The 19838-nt window shown below is 46.5% G+C and overlaps 1 protein-coding gene across 1 annotated transcript in view; it reads right to left on the reverse strand.

Annotated features, from left to right (window-relative positions):
* Positions 1-2582: 2582 nt before the first annotated feature.
* The window catches only part of Map6 (microtubule associated protein 6), a 57582-nt gene continuing 40326 nt past the window's right edge, over positions 2583-19838 (reverse strand). The window contains exon 4 of the mRNA XM_090348438.1: positions 2583-3744. Within this exon, the coding sequence (XP_090204564.1) occupies positions 2730-3744 (1015 nt within the window). The 3' untranslated portion in view covers positions 2583-2729. The remainder of the gene's footprint in view (positions 3745-19838) is intronic.

Below are 19838 nucleotides of genomic sequence, written 5' to 3' on the forward strand. Positions count from 1 at the left end.
AAAAGGCCTTCATTCTCTGCTTTAAAGGGATGCTACTGGGGCCAGGAGTTTAGCCTAGTGGTAGAGTGCTTACCTAGCATGCACGAAGATCCAGGTTCAATTCCTTGGTACCACATACATAGAAAAAAGCCGGAAGTGGTGATGAGGCTCAAGTGGTAGAGCTCTAGCCTTGAGAAAGTTCAAGGACATTGCTCAGACCCTGAGCTCAAGCCCAGACTGGCAAGAAAAAAAAGGGGGGGATGCTGTACCCAGGCACTGGCCTGTAATCCTAACTACCCCTAAGGCTGAGATCTGAGGATTGCAGTGCCAATCCAGCCCAGGCAGGAAACACTGTGAGGCTCTTATCTTCAATTAACCACCAGAAAACTGGAAGTGGTACTGTAGCTCAAAGTGGTAAAGTACTAGCTTTGAGCTAAAGAGCTCAGGGACAGCACCCAGGCCCAGACTTCAAGCCCCATGACTGACATAAATAAATAAAAAAAGATAGATAGATAGATAGATAGATAGATAGATAGATAGATAGATAGATAGGATGCTGTGCTCAGGCACTGGCCTATACTCCTAGCTGTTCAAGAGGTTGAGGTGTGAGAGCTGAGCTTCAAAGACAACCTGGTCGGGAAAATCAGACTCTTAGTACCAATTAACTACCAAAAGCCAGAAGTAGTGTTGTGATTCTAGTGGTAGAGTGCTAGCCTTGAGGAAAAACTGCTCAGGAGCAGTACCCAGACCCCTGTTCAAATTCCAGCTCCAGAACAAGGAGAGAGAGAGAGAAAAACAAGGAGGCTCTCACATGGCCTCGAGGCCCATACTGCCTTTGACAGCTCAGGCTTGAGCTTTAGGCCTGCTGACAGAGGTCCAGGCTTCTCCTCCCTGGATGCAGCTGGCCACAGTTTGTGCAGGTGGTCAGCTCAGGATTGACTGCTCTGTCCCCATGTCCTGGTCTTACAAAACCCAGTCACCTCTAATCGGTTCCAAAGAACTCTTGGTCAACTTCTTTTTTTTTCCCCATATATTTTAAAATTGTAATCAATAGAGGGGTTACAGTTATATTCGCCAGATAGAAGGTGCATTACTTCACACACATTGATACCCCTTCTCATGTTTTTGTCCCCATTTGCCTCCCCCCACCCTTGGTCAGCTTCTTATGCAAGCTAGATGCTCGTCATCCAAGGACTTTCAGAAGAAGGCTGACTTTGGCCCTCTACCACCTGATTGTCTGTGTCTGATCTGATTGGCATCCACCCTGTCAGACCACCACTGTCATTTTCTCTAGGAAGCCTTTCTGGCTGCCACCACCAGGTGTCCCTTCTCCACTGTCCCCTCGAAGCCAAGCTTCTATATGCCCTAGTGTTTCTTCCCACTCCCATTTTAAGACTGGGATTCTTTACTTCAGTTCTGACATAAAGTAGGTGTTAAGACAAAATATGGCATGTATAAATGAACAGGGGACTCTTCTTAATTTTAATTTTGTGTATAAAAATTTTTGCAAAAGCCAGGCACAGTGGCTTACACCTGTAATCCTAGCTACTCAGGAGGCTCAGATCTGAGGATTAAGGTTCAAAGCCAGCCCTAGCACCAAAGGATCTGAGACTCTTATCTCCAACTAACCTCTAGAAAATGGGAAGTAGGGTTTGACTCAAGGGTAGGGCTGTAACCTTGAGCTAAAGAGCTCAGAAACAGCGCCCAAGCCCAGGGGCAGGGCAGTAGCTTTGAGCTGAAGAGCTCAGGGACAGCGCCCAGGCTGAGTTCAAGCTTTATGACCCACACACATACAAAGGCTGAGATCTGAGGAAAACAGTTTGAAGGTTTGAAGCCAGCTGGCCAACAAAGTCTGTGAGACTCATCTTCAATTTATCACCTAAAAACCAGAAGTTGAACTATGGTTCAAAGTAGTAGAACACTAGCTTTAAACAAACAGAGCTCAGGGACAGAGCCCAGGTACTGTATTCAAGCCCCATGACTAGTCAAAAAAAATCTTATTTGGCTAAGGATAGGAGTACATGCCGACTCAGTCTTCTCTTAGGAGGCTCAAGCAGGAAGACCATAAGTTCTAAGCCAGCCTGAGCTGGGATAGGACTCTGACTCTGACAAAACAAAACAAAACTCTCAGCTCAAGGTATCCTTAAAAAGTCCCTCTTTGAGCTGTCTTGGATACTGAATGAGAGAATAACAGAACTTAGGTTTGACTGACAATGAAGAAAGACGAGTCCTGGATGACTTTTAAGACTTTGTCTTTGGTACACATCTGTCACCCAGAATTCCGAGGGCTGACTGGGCCTTTGCTTCTTTCTCATCCACAGGCTTCAACTCTGACCCACCCAAGGCTCAGGCTGCAGGAGTTTGGTACCTGGCCCAGGCTTTGCCCTTGCATCCTCTGCCTCCTTTTGCAGCCACCCTGACCTTGTCCTCCCGCTGTCCCCTTCCGGCTTCCTTCTCATCGAGACCAATCACAGGAACAGGCATTTCTTAGACTCTGCTGGCCCTGGCAGATGAGCACAGGGCGTGTCCTGCACTCCCTGGAGAAGGTGTAGTATGCCCACACATACATGTCCGTCCCCCACAGAACCACACAGAGACACTGCTAAGCCAAGGGACCACTTTTTATTGGACTCCAGCAGCACGATACAGCACGGCTTTGGTTTCATGCAGGTTAAATATTTGTGACTTTGCCCCCGCCCCCATGGGAGGGAGCTACTTCAGTGGCAAGTCAAGTATGTGTGTGGGGGATATCAAGGGGACCCCTCAATATATTCAGCATGGGGGACAGTGGGGATCATGACAGGGGGTGGAGGTGAGACAGTGGGCAGTTGAGGGGCCCTGGGACCTTGAGTCTTCAGAGGGTCAGGGACCACAGGACCTTGGTCCTTTGCTGGTGCTGATACCAGAGGATCTGGGTCCTTCAGAGGCACTGGGATGATAGGAACTTGGTTCTTCCTAGGCTCAGAGATTAGAGGAGCTTTTTTCTTTGGAGACTCTGGGACCATGGGACTTTGATCCTTAACTAGTGCTGGGACAACAGGGTCTTGGATCTTCACAGACTCAGAGACCACAGGACTTTGATTCTTTAGCACAGAATCACATCCCTTCAGATGCTCAGAAGCCACTACATCTTGATTCTTGATTGGCTCCTGGACTATCAAGTCTTGAGTCTTCATAGGTTCAGAGACCACAGGACCTTGATGCTTTAGAGGTGCCATGACCAGGATGCTCTGATCCTCCCGACGCTCTGGGCTTATAGGACCTTGATCCTTACCAGGTGCTGGGACTGGAGGACCTTGATTCTTTCCAGGCTCAGGAGCCACAGGACCTTGATCTTTCAGAGTTGCTGGTCCCACAGAATCTGGATCCTTAATTCTTGCTGGGATCATAGGAATTTGAGTCTTTAGAGGCTCTGAGACTAAGGGCCCTTGGTCCTTGGCTGGTGCTGAGATGGCAGAACCTTCGTTCTTTAAAGGCTTAAGGCCCATGTGATCTTGATCTTTGACTGGCACTGGGGCCAGGGGACCTAGATCCTTTAGGCGCCCTGGGACTACAGCACCTTGATCCATTGGAGACCCAGGGACCACAGGACCTTGGTCCTCTGGAGGCCTGGAGATCACAGCACCTTGATCCTTCAGAGGTTCTTGGACCATAGGACTTTGACCTTTCAGAAGCCCTGGGACCACAGGGCCTTGATCCTTGTCTGGCTCTGTGGCTACAGGACCTTGATTCTTACGAGAATCACTGGCAGGTGGGACAGGGCTCCTGCAAAGGAGAGAGAGGTGGTCACAGTGAGGGCAGAGCTCTGGCTAGGGATAGGGCAGAGCACAGAGTCCTGAAGAGCCGGGGCCTGGCAGACCCGGGGCAGGGAGGCTCTGCTGGAGTCAGGAAGGAATCTGATTCCTGGGTGAGCACAGAACAGGGGCGGAGGCGAGGTGGGCTCAGGACTCTGCTATTCAATGTGTTTGCCAATTGATTATAATGTGCACGCGGCACTCAGGCAACATAGCATTGACTCTAGACTCGATGTTACCCAGTGAGCCTGGCACCAGAGCCCATTCAGCCCATATTCCATCCAGGCCAGGACCTCTTCCTTGAGCATGGCTGCATCCATCTTGGGGTTCTACCATAGCTATCCACTCAAACCACTCTCCAGACCAATCTTGTTTTCAGGGCCTTCCTTTCTCTCCTGGTCCCCATTCCTAAGGGAGTGGTGGTGGAAAGACAGAGTGGTAGAAATGGTCTTGTTCCTCTCCTTCAAGAGGAAAAGTATTTTCTTACTAATATTGTATAGAACAATTAACACAAAATTATAAAGAACAGATTCCAGCCAAGTGACAGTGGCTCATCTTTGTAATCTTACTTACTCAGGAGGCTCAGATCTAAGGATCATGGTTTGAAAACAGTAAAGGCAGAAAAGTCTATGAAACTCTTTTTTCCAATTAACTAGCAAAAATCCAAAGGCAGAGGTGTGGTTCAAGTGGTAGAATGCCAACCTTGAGAAAAAAATGCTAATGGACAATCTCTAGATCCTGGGTTCAGGATACATACATACACACACACACACACACACACACACACACACACACACACACACACGACCACTTTCAATATTGTCTTTTAAATTCTTCTAGACAGTATATTGCCTATGCCACCCTACTACTCTCCTTTGGTATGCAACTGGCTGGAACACCCTAGCAGGTATCCAGGCCCTGGTCCCGACTCTCCATCCCCACTTCTGTTTCTCCAACTTCTCCTCAGACCCTCCCCCTTACTTGATCCAAGGCTTGTGAGCTTATTTATTACAATCAGGAGCCCAGGCCTCTCACCAGAATCCTCCAGGTCTGCCTTGCTACAGCCACCAACACTAGCTACTGGAACACCCCAAGAGCAGAGAATCTGTGCAAACACTGTCCAGACTGGGCCAGTGTGGTCTAACGGGCACCGTCCTTCCTCCAAGGCCAGGCTGAGTCGTCACACAGGAGGGTGGAAGTGCTCAGCCAGCATCACAAGCTCTTGCACACCTAGGCACATTCTGAATTCAGTTTTCTCCACAGCTCATTAAGTAGCCCAGTGGAGCACATGGGAAGGATTGTACTACCCCTGATTGACAGATGAAGAAAGCCAAAGATGGGGCTGGGGAGGGACTAGAGCTTTCTGCTTCTCTAGAGTACCTGATACCCCCGTAGGTACTCAGTACAAAATCACATAGCCCACATGTTGGTGATGCTACCTGATACAAGTCTGTAAGGTTGGAATTACTTTAGCATTTTAACAGTCCCTTTCAGACTTTGTGTTTTCAGGCTGCTTCTTTTTCTTTTTGGCAGTGCTAGGAATGGAACCTAGGGCCTTAAGACATGCCTTGGTAAGTCTATCACCTAGCCATGCTCTCAGCCCTTTCCTGCTTCCTAAAGCTGTTCCACTGAAAATTCTACCTGTGGACACTTTCTAAACTCATTGTGGTTTAACTTCTCTGGAACTCAAGCTTGTCATCTACTAATCAGATATGATGATAGTTACTTAGAGATTTAGAATGACCAGAGCCAAGTACAGTGACTCATGCCTCTGATCCTAGTTTCTAGGGCATTCGATGTTGGGAATCTCATGGTCTCAGGCCATCCAGGGCAACAATCTGTTTCATAAGACTGCCTCTCAACCAGAAGGCTGCATGTGGTGGCACAGTACATGTATGTGCTAGAAGCTAACAAGAGACAAAGGTAGGTTGATCACCTTGGGCAAAAACATGAAGCCTAATCTGAAAAAATAACTAAGGCAAAAGAAGGGCTGGGGTGTGCAATTCAAATGGTAGAGCATCTTCCCTGAGTTCAAATTCCAGGACTGTAAAAAAGAAATTTATGATTACAGAACTAGAGGGAAGGTATATAGAACATGTATGAATAAATAGGCATTGGTAGGAATAAGTGGTATTGACATAATACTTTTATTTACTTAGAAGTAAAATTATACCTACTTGGATTATTACTTTTTTCCCCTTTGGTGCCAGGGCCTGGGTATTATCTCTGAACTTTATTTTGCTTAAGGCTAATGCTCTACCACTTGAACTGCAGCTCCACTTCCAGTTTCTTTTTGGTGGTTAATTGAAGATAAGAGTCTCATGAACTTTCCTATCTGGGCTGACTCTGAACCATGATCTTCAGATTTCAGCTTACTGAGTAGCTAGGATTACAGGCGTGAGCCACCGGCAACTGGCCTCTACTCGGATTATTTTTAGTCTGCTATAGAATCCTGACGTAGAAGCCTTTTGTTGCATTTGGCATCTTGAGCTTCCCAAGGACAGATGCATCAGCAGAGTGCACAGTGGCATGAGGACCTGTCCTCCTCTGTGGTCACAGTCCCTGCATCACAGAGGTGGAGAGGGCAGGGTGGCCCGAGCCTGTGCACCATGAAGAGCACCCCTATCTAGGCAAGAGAGGACCAGCTGTCAGAAATAAGATCTTAGAGTTGGAAAGAGAGCAAGGCAAGGTTCTGAGAAGTAGGTGGGATCCAGACATGGTATTTAACAAGAGAGGAAAGGTGAAAATCAAATTCAGAATTGAATCAAGAAGGAAATACATTAGACATGTCATCTCAGGCCCTGAGATCACCAGGACAGGGTCATCCTGATAGCTCTATAAGGCTCAGAAGGGCTGAAAGACAGTGAGCTGGGGAATACCCTGATTTCAGGGACTTAGGCTGCAGAACCACTTCATCAGCCAGTTACTGGCGCCCCCTGCTGGCAGAGAGAGATCATAAACACGGCCAGCTCTGCAGCCTGGGGTCACACTACTGTTTCCGGGGATGGCTGGGCCTTTGGCTTCCATGTCACAACCCAAATTTCTCTGCATTGTACACTTTCAGTCAACTGTGAGTTCATTTAAAGTTTTCATGGATAAATAACCTGGTATTTATTTGGCTAGCAAGGTTTGTTTTTTTTTTTGGTGTAAATGTGCAATCGTGAGATAGTTCAGAATTAAGATGAGTTAACTCAATTCCCTCCAATCTGTGATTTAGTTCAAAAATATGTATAATATTTAAGCTAGTTTGGCATATTAGACTATCATGGTGACATAAGCCTGTGATTCTAATATATAATATGTTATGGAAATAATTTATTTCATTTTATTTTATTTTTTGCCAGTCTTGAGGCTTGAACTCTCAGGGCCTAGGCACCGTCCCTGATCTTCTTTTGCTCAAGGCTACCATTCTACCACTTGAGCCACAGGACTACTTCTGGCTTTTTCTTTTTATGTGGTACTGATGAATTGAACCCAAGGTTTCATGTGTGCTGAAATTACAAAGCATCAAAACTATTTAAAACGTGTGGCTTGAGGCTAGCCTAGGCAAAAAGTTGGATTGCATCTCAAAAAATAAGTTGGGTATATGATGGCATGGATCTGTTCCTCTAGCTATCCAGGGGCCATGGGTAAGAAGAGTGTGATTTGAAGCCAGCCCTGGATAAAATGGAAAAACTCTACCTGAAAAATAACTGGCAAAAACAAAAAAAAGCTGAGTGTAGGTCAAGTGATGTAGCAAGCATGAGGTTCTGAGTCCAAATCTCAGCATAGCCAAAAACATTAATCTTAGCATTTCTTCATGGGTAATGTTAAATATTCCACCTATATTGAATGCAGAAGGATTGATCTGTACGTGTCTCTATGACCAATCATGGAAAACTGGACGGATCTGCTCATTACCTAGGAAATTTAGTCCCAGGCAACACTGCAGAGCTTGCTCAAGGACTTGCTGATCAGTAGACATTTGTTTTGGTGTTCATAGAATGTGTGTGTGTGTGTGTGTGTGTGTGTGTGTGTGTGTGTGTGTTACTGAGGTTTGGGCTCAGGTCCTTGTGCTTGCTAGGCTGGTGTTCTACCACTTGAGTCAGACCTCCACCCTGGCTTTTTGCTGGTTAATTGGAGATAAAAGTCAAGGATTTGTCTCCTGGGCTGGCTTTGAATCTCAATCCTCAAATCTCAGCCTTCTGAGTAGCTAGGAAGTTAGCCGCAGCACTGACACATAGCTTTCCAGTCTGGCAATTTTTGCTGGTGTCTCTGGTAGACTTTTCTGTGCACGCTGGCTTTGAACCATAATCATTTCGATCTAAGATTTCTGAGTATCTAGGACTACAGGCATGAACCATCAGTGCTGGCTCAATAACTCGTTAAAATCTTTAAGAACAGCACATGTCATGGCAAATGTGTGTTTGATATAAATATTTCCTTATTATAAGCCATGTTTATCTTGCTAGAAAAAAAATAAAATCCTTCTAGGATATATCATTTATGATTCAAATGACATCTTTGTCTCTTATAAGTAAAATCTGGAGATAAAAGCATTTTCCACACACCAAGTCACCTTGTTGGTCCATTCAAAGGTAAACAATACTTTTAGATGAATAGCCCAAATGGCAAAAATCAAAATTTTATTCATGCCGGGAAAGGCAAAATTAAAATTCTGCTTCATCGTGCCATCAAAATTCTGGTGAGTGCCAACACTTACAAATGGCTGGCACTCTTGGTAGTACTTTGCCCCAGCCTGTCTGCATGACTCATTTAGGAAGAAGGTGGTAGGCTCCACCCGGGCTGATCAGAGGCAGCTTGCCCAGGACTTCTCCCTAGGCAGTTCTAGGAAAGTCATCTATCTGTTAAATGACATTTATAACTTGAAGATAGCAAATTATATAAACACTAGGGAGACTTTTATGACCACCTATGAGCCACCAGCTGGCTCCACGGTCTCTAATGGCCGCCATCTCCTTGCCAGTGCTCACAGCGCTGTGCAAGTGAGACAAAGCCCCTTTGGTGGAAGCTGAGCCTGAGGCTGGGCTGTGGGAAGTGGGTTGATCTATCACCACTACAGAGCAGCTGTCCTTGGGTATGAACAACCTGTACAACTAGACCTGGGGCCTGGGCCAGCTGTGGCTCTCCTCAAGATAGCCCTCTACCTCCAGTCCAGAGAGCCGACAGTGCCAACCTCTTAGAATCAGGAAAGAACAGCTGGGCTTATCCTGGCCTCTGTACTGCTTCTTTTCAGGCAATTGCTCAACCACACAGACCCCAGTTTCCTTGTCTGTAAAATGGGACAGAGGATGAGAGTGGTACCTCTCGGTAAAGTACACAGATGGGTGTGTGCCACAAATCCATCCATCCCTGTAATAAATGACAATGGTTTGTCTCCTCTGGAGGAAGGTGGGCCTTCTGCCACCTTTCCTCCTGTGCCCAATGCCCTCCTGCTGCTTACAACCTTGAACGCTGCTTTGTGTCTGCTGCTCTTGCTTCCTGAGTCACCCTCCTCTGTCCACTCTTCCCTGTCCAGCCCACATGACCTTGAAGGCTGGGCTGGACCCTGATATTTCCCTTCCCACCTGCCTCTAGATTACAGCCACATTCACAAGCCTAATGAATCAACTGTTCATCTGTCTCCTGTACCACCACGACCTCACTGAGGACAGAGGCCGTGCAACTTGCCTAGAGCTCTACCACCCTAGCACTGTATCTGGAACAAAGAATACAGTATCTAGAACAGAGGGCCAAGCAGAAAGATTTGATTACTGTTGCCCAAACCTGGCTCTACCTTTATGCCATGTCTGCAGACAGAAACCCAGAGTCCTGCATCTCTTCTCTCTGTGAAACGTCACCCCCACCATCGGTTCCCATCAATCTCAGTGCCTAATGTTTCTCTCTGGAAGATTCCTACTTCTGTCCCTCCCTCCTATCCCCTGCCACCCGCTGTGCCATCCTCTCTGCAGATCACAGTCACAGCTTCCTGTCTGATGTCCCCTGTTCATCTATCATCACATCTATCTTCACACTGAGATCAGAATCTTCCAGAAAGCAAACCAGGGGCTGGTGGCTCACGCCTGTAATCCTAGCTACTCAGGAGGCTGACGTCTGAGGATCACAGTTCAAAGCCAGGCCTGGGCATGAAAGTCTAGGAGATTCTTATCTCCAATTAACCACCCCAAAATGGGGACTGGTATTGTGGTAGAGTGCTAGCCTTGAGTGGAACAGCTCAGGGACAGCACCCAAGAGCAGCGTTCAAGCCCTGTGACCGACCAAAAACAAAAACAAAAAAGCCAGAAGTTAAAAAAAAAAAAAGTCAAAAATAGAGCTGTGGCTCAAGTGGTAGAGCAGTAGCCTTGCGCAAAAAATCTCAGAGATAGTGCCCAAGCCCAGAGTTTTAAGCTCCTTGACCAGCACACACACAAAACCAAAACTCCCAACATCCTCAAAAGATTACACGAAACATTCTAAGTCTGAGACACTTCATTTTCTGCCATGTCTCATTTCCATGGAGATGTCTGTGCCTCTCAAGCTCACATAGCACTGGATCTGTTCTTCACAGGGTCTGGAAGCAGAACTATGGAGCCCTGCCTTGCCTAGAGGGGAAAGGGCTTCTCTTCATGGACCTGTACCAGTTTCTGCCCACCATGTTCCTATGTCTTCCTTGATTGTCCCCATTGTACCACTGGAAAACAGCCCAGAGTTGGGGCAATACTCTCTCTGCTTCTTAGGACTCTGTCCTTGAATTTCTGGCTTTTCGCAGGATTCAAAAGCCCAGAATAAGAAAGAAACCCTTATTATTTCAGCAATAATGATATGCCAGGCTCACTGCAAGATGCCTTAACACACACTGTCTCACAGAATACAAAGAGTAGCCTCCTGAAGGATATAGTGCCTGACTAACTTGAATTCAAATGCTGAGCTAACTCCTTCCCAATCGTGGGATAGTGTCAGAGCATGCCAGTCTCCAAGCTTCTATTTCTTATCTATAAAAGAAGGATTCATGAATGAGAATGAGCACAGAGTGACCCCTTGGATAGGTTTACTGACAGGTCAGGTTTAGTAAACAGTAGCCCCAGAGAGGGGCTTAGTGATTAGATCAGAGTAGCCAAAGGGCTATCCTACAGCCACACAGCTAATGAGAGCCAGACTAGGGCCAACATCCTGGTTTACTAACACCCCTGTGGGAGGAGAAAAGGGGTGTCTGGCTCAAAAAGCCCAAGGTTCCACTAGGTTCCTACCAAGGCGTGGGTAGCAGACAGGCTATTACAGCTTTGTCCTGTCTGTCTGTCTCAGTGGGCCTATATTTCTCAGACACAAACAAAGTCCTCACCCAGAGGCGGGAAATATGCTACCTGAGGGAGATTGCCAGCGAAATCATCTTTAAGAAGGCTCATTATTCTCAAGAAAGATCTATGGCGCCTCGGTTTCAGTAATTACCATGTTGTTTGGTAATTATCTGTCTTTCCTGCTAGACTATGGAGGTGTGATTTGTTCATCTTTGTGTCACAGAATCTAGCCTGGTGTTGGTTGTTGATTACCGGGAAGGCAACGGCTACAGAACTAAGAGCTAAGAGTCAGCTCTTTCTTGAGCAGCTTCCTTTGTGAAACTACCATGACCCCACCTTTGTAGCTGCTGATTCCCTTGGATCAGCTACCAATTGCTTTCCAGATGCTTCTAGACTGGACTCTTTATCTGCTTCTCTCCTTCCCCTCCTTTTTGCCCTTCCCCTCTTTCCCTTTGTTTCCTCTTTCTTCTCTTCCACAAAACACACCATAAATCATTGCTGAGGGCCAGGCCATTGAACACAGTAGAGAACTAGAAAACTATAGCATAGACAGGTTTGCACATAGTAGAAGGCAAAACATTCTAAACGGAACATGTGAAAAAGAAGTCACACAAGATGGAGTCCTAACCACCCCACTCATAGGAGACACGTTACTATTCTTAACTGCCTGAGCCCTACAAACAACATGGCCTCCCATTCTCACAATGGATCAGCCCTGCAGAGTTGGAGACCAGTTCAGAGAGGGGGTGTAAGTTACTCAAGGTCCCCTGGACAGTGTGTAGCCATGTCAGGACCCTCCTAGAGGAGCCCGTTCTTTATAAACACAGGCATCCATGGGTTCAGCAGAGCTCAGCTCAGAGCTCCCAGCTGATGACCCCGAGAGGTATGGCCTTCTGGGTCAGAACCCCCCCACCCCCCACCAAGGCTGTGTGTGTGGCTAGTCCTTCCCCTTAGCTCATCCTGAATCTATCACACAAAGCCCCGGATTTACCTCTACTATTCAACAGACCCTGGCAGAGAAGATAGTCCCAGCAAATAGCAACTTCCCCAACCAAGTGCCCAGCTCCATCCGCACTGGCCAGCCCTACCTGTGAGGCTGCAGTCGGTCCTCCAGCCCAGGGTGAGAGTCACCACTGTGGCTCATCACCGCGGAACAGCAGTGGGGACCAGGGCTAGGGGGATGTTGCCACCACAAGGCTTGCTTCTAGATGGAGATGGGGTGATGAACCATGCCTCGACAACATGTCCTGTGTGATGATTTTTTTTTTTTGGAGAGGGAGGACAAGGTCTTTCTACGTCACCTAGGCTGGACTCAAACTCATTTTATAGCCCAGGCTGCCCTTGAACTTCCTGAGGTGCTGAGTTTATAGGCATGTACCAACACACCCCGTAACTCATACTCTGTAGAAGGAGATTGTTGTTTCTGGAGGAACAGGATGGAATTCCAGCCATGGCCCAGAACAGGACAAAGGATGAGTTTCAGAGTTATCCAGTAGCTTCTAATTCTGTCTCATCGCTTGTAAGTTGTGTGACTTTATTATGTACTCACTGTGTTTTATTTCTTGATCTGCAAAGGGAGCTATGCCTACAGATTCTATCCTTACTATGAGGATGAAATGAGTCCAAATAAGTAAAGGCCAAATAAATGTTTATAAGGGAATGAACAAACTGAGACAATTTGAATTTGTCCTTCCAAAGTTCAAGGCAAGGGTTGTGTTAGATGACTGGGGGTAAGGGGCTCTGTTTTCTGTCCTTTAATTTATGTATGTACAAATACATATAGTTTATATAAATTATACATTTATAATTTATAACCTCATGCTGATCCATCATGAGAACTGAAGGCCATGTTTTATGTAGGGCTAAATTTAGTAAATACCTTTTGTAAATTTGACCTGCTAAGAAAGACTAAATAAATTCCCAGTTGCCTAAGAAAGATTGTTAAAAAGCCTCTTTGGTTCTGTTAACACCAGGAAGGCAAAGTCAAGGATAAGACTGCATGTCTCAAGGGGCTGCCAGAATCTGCTAATGACTTAAAAAAATAAAAATAAAGCACTGGACTAAGGCTACAGACAGAAATGGCTTAGTTCTGATCTAACCCTGGCTCCTGGGAATTTGTAAATACTTTTTTGCTTTCTCTTCCATCTTCCTCCAACTCCCACCCCAACCAATTTAAAGCAAAGGACGGGATTTCAAGCAATAAATTAAAATTGGTTTCCTGTGTCCAGAGGAGATCTGTTCAAATGAATGTGTAATTGCAAAATCGGAATCAGTACTGGATGATTTATAGGGTGTACTGAGAGGAAGGGTCTAGGGAGGAGGAGCAGATGTAGGGCTAGGGGAGGAAGCGTCAATGAGAGGCGAGTCTAGGTGACCTGACTCTCAAGCTTTTGTGTGGCAGAGGGGGAATAGCTCTAACCTACAGGGCTTGGGATGAAGGGAGGTAAGAGAATAGGAACTGGTCAGCACAGCTCTTCAGGAGGGGAGTTATTGATATGGTGTTCCTCTTTCCAGTTCACAAAGGATTCATGGACTCCTCCATTAGCCCGACAAGTCAGGGAAACCGAGACAGAAACTCCTTGATAACCAAATTCTTAGCCTCTCTACTCCAAATTCCAGAAATAAACAGATCATGACAATATGCCAATCTTGCTGGTCCAACTCTTCCTGAACTTAGGAATCAGAAAATTTGGAGAATGATGGATCCTAGTATTATTATTACTATAAAATCAGCTGCTGACTGGGCCCTGCCAGTGCTGTGACACATATGCCACAAGCCCCCTATTCCTAGGAAAGGAGGGGCAGTTATTAGTCAGCATAAAACCTTGTGGAGGCACCATGATGAATGCAGAGACTTATGATGAATATGGTCATTCGCTCATTATTTGCTCATTCACTCACCATTCAATCGACCCTTCAGAAGACATTGAGCCAGGACACAGAGCTATAGATCTAGACAGAGGAACTGGTCCTTGCCCTGAGCAAGCATAATAGTACCAAAGGAGACACAGGACATATGGTAAATCCCATGATGAAGACACACACAGGGGGAGACATCTTACCAGCCTGGGAGGAGCGGGAAAGGCTTCGAGGAGCGGTCTCCTGAGCGGAGTCTTGAAGGATGAGTTAGCTGGGTGAGAGGCAGGAGAAGGGCATTCTGGGCAGGCAGGAGAGCGTGGGGAAGGCATGAAGGTGAGAAGCAGCATGGCAGACTGAGAACAAGCTTCTGCAGGCCGGGAGGAGCCAGATGGTTTGAAGCAAGGGTGACATGGTCAGATTTGCAAGTGTACAGATTCCCTCCAGCAGCTTAAGCCCGTAGCAGTAGCAGGAATTGATTTCTCTCTGCATCTGAAATTCTCTGGTAAGATGTCTGAGGCCATTTGTTGAGATCATCACGTACAATGCCAGGGGAAAAGTTATTGCTTACGTGAGGACAGGGACAGATTTCAGCTTAATTGTACTGTTCAAAATCAAAAGCACTAAATGGATAGTGATCCTACGCTCTGGGTATCGGGAATAAAATTTCATCTTATCCCTGAGCTTTGTGCTCAAGGCTGTCATTCTACTACTTTGTCACAGCTTCATTTTGGGCTCTTTGATGGTTAATGGGAGATGAATGCTACAGACTTTCCTGGCAGGGATAGCTTCAGCAGTGATCATCAGATCTCAGCCTCTGAGTAGCTAGAATTACAGGCATAAGCCACCGGCTGACGCCTGGTTCCAAGTATGTTTCTTAAGCAGAAACATTTCTGTGTGGGAATGTCTTTACTTATACAGCTAATTTAAAAAGATAATCATCAATCCTAGCTATCCAGTTAGTTAATTTGGGGTTGAGATAATTGGCCAGGTGAGTTGAGATGTTTGAGCCAATGGTTGGCTAGAACCTGATCCTATTCTTATTTTCCCTCCATTTGTACATGGGTTTCAAGATTTGAAGAATCCACTGGAAACAAGCCTGGATAGCCCAGCGAGAGCAGGGTTCTGTGAGGTCTGGGGGGTGGTGATGGATAGCAGTCATTTAGGATTTCACTTGTCTGAAACTTAACTCACTTCAGGCTCCTCTTTCAGGAGAGCAGAAAGGCAGCCCAGGAAGTGGAGTAGGGGCCGGGGCGTCAACCTTTCCTCCATCTTCCAAGTCACGCCACCTCCTTCCCATTGGTTACAGGGGGTCAAGCCCCTGTCCCACAGCTTTCACAGAAAGAAATGCTTTGCTTGCAAGCAATAAGTAGACACTGTCAGAACATTCTTCAGTCTGTGACTCAAGGTAATTCACTAGCTGGAATTCTTTAGAAAGGCTTTTTTTTTTAAAGAGTATTTGCCTCCAGCATCGCTTACATATATAATATCTTGTTGTTAACTGCCGATCTATAAGCAACAAAGTGAACACAGAGCTCTCAAGCACTAGAAAGGGCAGGGCCGGAAGCAATGTTTCTGGTGTCCACCATCGGGTTCCTTGCGCCATCATGCCAGGCCATCCAGTCTGCTTTTCTGAGCTTAGTATTCCACATCTCCATATCTCCAGAGGACACGGAGGCTCAGAGGTGGGACGCTGCACTGCCTAGATCTATAAGGAGCAGTCCCATCTCACATATCTACTTTCTCTCCCTCCCTCCCTTCCTCTCTCCTTTCCCTTTTCTTTTCTCTCTCTCCTGTCTCATACTTACTTACTTAGCGGGTGCTCTACCATTTAAGCCACGCCTCCGCCATGCTTTTGCTGTTTTTTTGGGAATGGAGTGTCAAGTACTTTGCTGTCTCAGCTGAATTTGAACTGAGACTCTCTAGATCTCAGCTTCCTTCATGGTATGAGCCACCTGGCTCCAGTTCTGTTGTCTACTTCTCACCCCTATGAGTTATCTTATTTTCTCTCATTTTCTTATTCTCAGTGTCTCCTTCCCACCTGCTTATGTTTCTATCTGTGTTTCTCTACTGTCTTCTTGATCAAAAGCAAGCTAGTTGAGTTTAATGTCTTTATTTACTTATTGAACAGTTTTAGGAATTTCTGCCTCATATAAAAATAGACAGGTAGATGGAACATTTCCTATTCATCTGGAAAACAAATATATAGTTTAAAAAATGATTACTCCTATGATATACAAACCCTTAGCCTAATTTTAATTATGTTCTAAAAACTAAGTGCCAGTGATTGTACACAGAGATTCCCTTCTTGAACACTTGTTTGTTAAATATGTCATTTGAAATATGATGTAAAAGTCAATGTTAATACATTCTTTAATAAAAAAATATTTTAAAAAGTGATTACTCTTTGTTGAGTATTGCCTTTCCCCTTCCCAGATCCTCCCACAACTCAGGAGCCAGGGCTAGCCACAGAATAAAAGTCCTGCCCTGAGGCTCCAAGCCTAGAACAAGAGTGGACCTGTGACGCGGCATGGTGGGGTGAGAAGCACGGAGGGTATGCAGAGCATGGCGTAATGGGGATGATGGAATGGAGACCTCAGTCAGCAGCCACCGCGGGACACCAGGCCGTTCTACCATCCAGCGCTGCCACTCTCTGGCTTTTGCCCTGACCCCACATGTGAACTACCCCCTCCACATCTCTGCGCTGCATGTTGGGGCGGGGGTGGGGGTTCAGTTCTGTTCCCCTGGGCAACATCTACCCATCAGCTGAACTCCTTCCTGATCCAAGGAACCAGCTAAAAGGGACTCCTCCTTTATGCCCTCTGAGATCAGGGGCAGGGTGTCTCAGTCATCCTGTGCCCAGCACAGGGCCTGGCACACAACAGGTGTCCAATCAACACATGGTAGAAAAGACCGAAGCGCACAGACTTCTGCCTCCCCGACTTCACTAGGAGGATTCCAACACAATCAAGCAGCTCTGGCCTCAGGGGTCTCCCCCAGTGCCTTTCCTCCCCATTCCTGGATCTGTTTGCCTGTAGGCCTTCGCCTGTACTTCTGTATCCTGCCATCCACCCTCCAAGGTGCCCTGGGAGAAGCCTGTGCACCCGCAGAGCGCCCAACCCCCCACCTGCTTGACCCATATCTGAGCCTCTCATGGCAGGTTCAGCACCCCCCCCACGACAGACATGCATGACTTTAGCCCCCAGATTCCACCCAGTGAGCCTCTCACCGATCAAAGGAGCAAGTGAAGGTATCTTTGCTGCTTCTGTATGGAGAAAAAGCCAGACTACCACCAGCCACAGGGAGGGGAGAGATGAGCTCAATCTCGTAGCACGGCAAGGTAACCATCACTGGTCGGGTAACATGGGATGAGAACATTACGCTACCTTGTTGGTCAGTGCATCTCCTGGTCCATCTTCGCCTTTCCCCAACACTTAGCTCTGATTGCTTGCAATTAGTATCTGAGAGGCAATCTAAAAGAGTCAAGTTGCATTACGGAGAAGCCCAGGCCCAGCGCCGGGCACAGCCAAAGGTTGATTCCTTCACCTACTCAGCTGGGCCTCACCAAGGAAATAAGATCAAGAAAGTGGTGTTCGTCTTTAGCATTTATTTATATTGGAAAAACCGTTGGGTTGTTTTGTTTTCTGAGCAAGCACAGACCACAAGCACGTCACAATCAATTGGCTATACATGAATATTTTGTTGTTGTTATCATTCTCTTACTAACAGCAGGAATGAAATAGCACCAAGAGAGGTGTGCGCTATACATTACAAAGACAATCTGTGGTTATGCAACAAAACCTAGGCCACAAAATCAGAATTAGACACTTTTTGTCTGCTCAGTGAGGCACAGCTACAGGGGCTGGGTGGGAACCCAGGCAGAGTATACTGAAAGCTCGGGAAAACAGTGCACAGCTTTGGTGGGATTCCAGCAGGCAGGCCAAGCAGACAATTGGGAAGACTCCGCCCCAGCCCTCATGGCCAGGAGAGTATGGGGAACCCCAGGGAAATGTTCAGAATGAGGGACAGGCATGGGAAGCTTGATCACCTTCAGAAAGGCAACACTGAACACTGCTTGAGGAACCAAGATCAGTTTCGTTCAGTAGGTTTGGGAAACAGAACGAGACTGACAGAGTTTTATTTGTAAACAGTAAAAATCAAAGGAAGTTTCTTGCCAGTGAAGTGAAACACATTCAAGAGTCAAAGTGAATGGCAGAAAGTCTGTGAAAAAGAAGGGATCACTAACAGCTTGAGAAAGACATTATACAGATCATTGAAAGTCTCAGGCAGAGCAGTGTAAGAAATGGAGCCCCTGGGCCTGCAAGGTAGGTAGAAAGCCTGTGGGGCTTTGGACATACAAATCAGTTCAGTCATAGCACACTGCATGTGGTGACATCATGTGCGTCTGTCTCCGTTGCTGAGACAGATTTCTTTATGCTATGTGTCAAGTCTAGCACTGTTGCCAGCACAAGACATCCAGTATGAGAATGCTGATCCCCCTGGGCACAGTAAACCTGATCCATTGTATCTGCAAAGCCTAGATTTCTTTTACAGAAAAATCAAAGATGTGGTCCACATGAGCCCATGTAACTAACACCACAGCTTGAGGAGCAACCACACATGGGTAGTTTCTCTGGATAGACTTCTTCTCTGGTCAGTGTTATAATGGGCTAATAAGTAGCCCCAAGCAAGCAGAACAATTCTAGGGATCTCCAGACAAGCACCATTGCACCAAGACTTCCTTCTCCAGCATTCACATTCTCCTCCTTCACATCTACACTTCGTTCCTAGTCTTTGTATGGTTAAACCAGGGCCTGCCGTGCACACAGGCAATTCATTTGCAAAGACTTTTCCACCAGCCCCAAGGTGACAACGAAGGAAATAATGTAAAGAGATGGTTGGCTGCCTGAATCCTTGGAGGAGGAGTACTGAGTACTTCTCCAAGCCAAAAGGGCTTGAAGGGATGTCTGAGGCAGGGGACCTTCCATACCTCATGAGCCTCCAGGAGGCATCTGCAGCTCAGAATGCTGCATGAGAAGGGCTTCCAGGGCAGGGGAAATAGTGTGCCAACTGAACAACACACCCACAGAATATTTCTGGTAGACATTTTGGGTTCCCTCACAAGCACTGGGTGGGGCGGGGGGAGACAGGTGTCTTTACACAACTCCCTGACTAATTCCTACAATTCTAGCACAGCCCAGGTGGCACTTGCCTATCCTGGGGACTTTGGCCACACATACACAGACATACACACATACACACAACACAGAGTACATCAAGCTTTGCTTTTATTTATCAAAGAGGTCAAAGATGCTAGCCAATTCCTAGCAGGGCACATTCTGAGCCCACACTTCCATCACAGAAACGCCAACCGGAAGTTGAGCACACTGGCTTCTCACGGCAAGAGAGTGACTTAGGGAGGAAGCAATGTCTCACTTTACAGCTCGGCTTCTCAGGAACAAAACGTCACACTAAGTCCACTACATCTGACCTTCCTCCCTGGTTAGCTTAGCCAGTTGCTTTGCCCCATTGACTGTGCAAGTCCGGAGAGAGGAAGCAGACTCTGTGCCAGGACCTTCCTGGGGCAAGAACAGCACCTTCTTCCTTCAGTCCCTTCCTGGCCTGGGCTCGGCCACCAGCAGCCTATCTATTACTCAATACACAGTTCAAAGCCTACCGACAGGAAATGAAGCACAGGCACACTCCTGACAGAAGATTCTAGAAGATGACTTAAAGTTGAACAGAAGCAAGTCCATTTCATTAATATTAAGGCCAAGGTTAGTGTTGTTTTGTCTCTAGAATTTCCATAAACATTATCAACTGCTGAAGCTTAAACTGAGCTTCCATAGTCCCAGATCATCTTTGGAACTCTGGGAATTAAAAAAAAACTGAACATTTACCTATAGCTCAAAAATCCAGCAGTGACACAGAATTT

The sequence above is a fragment of the Megascapheus bottae genome, chromosome 16 (assembly GCF_031878675.1).
Source record: "Megascapheus bottae isolate mThoBot1 chromosome 16, mThoBot2.hap1, whole genome shotgun sequence".
NCBI lineage: Eukaryota > Metazoa > Chordata > Mammalia > Rodentia > Geomyidae > Megascapheus > Megascapheus bottae.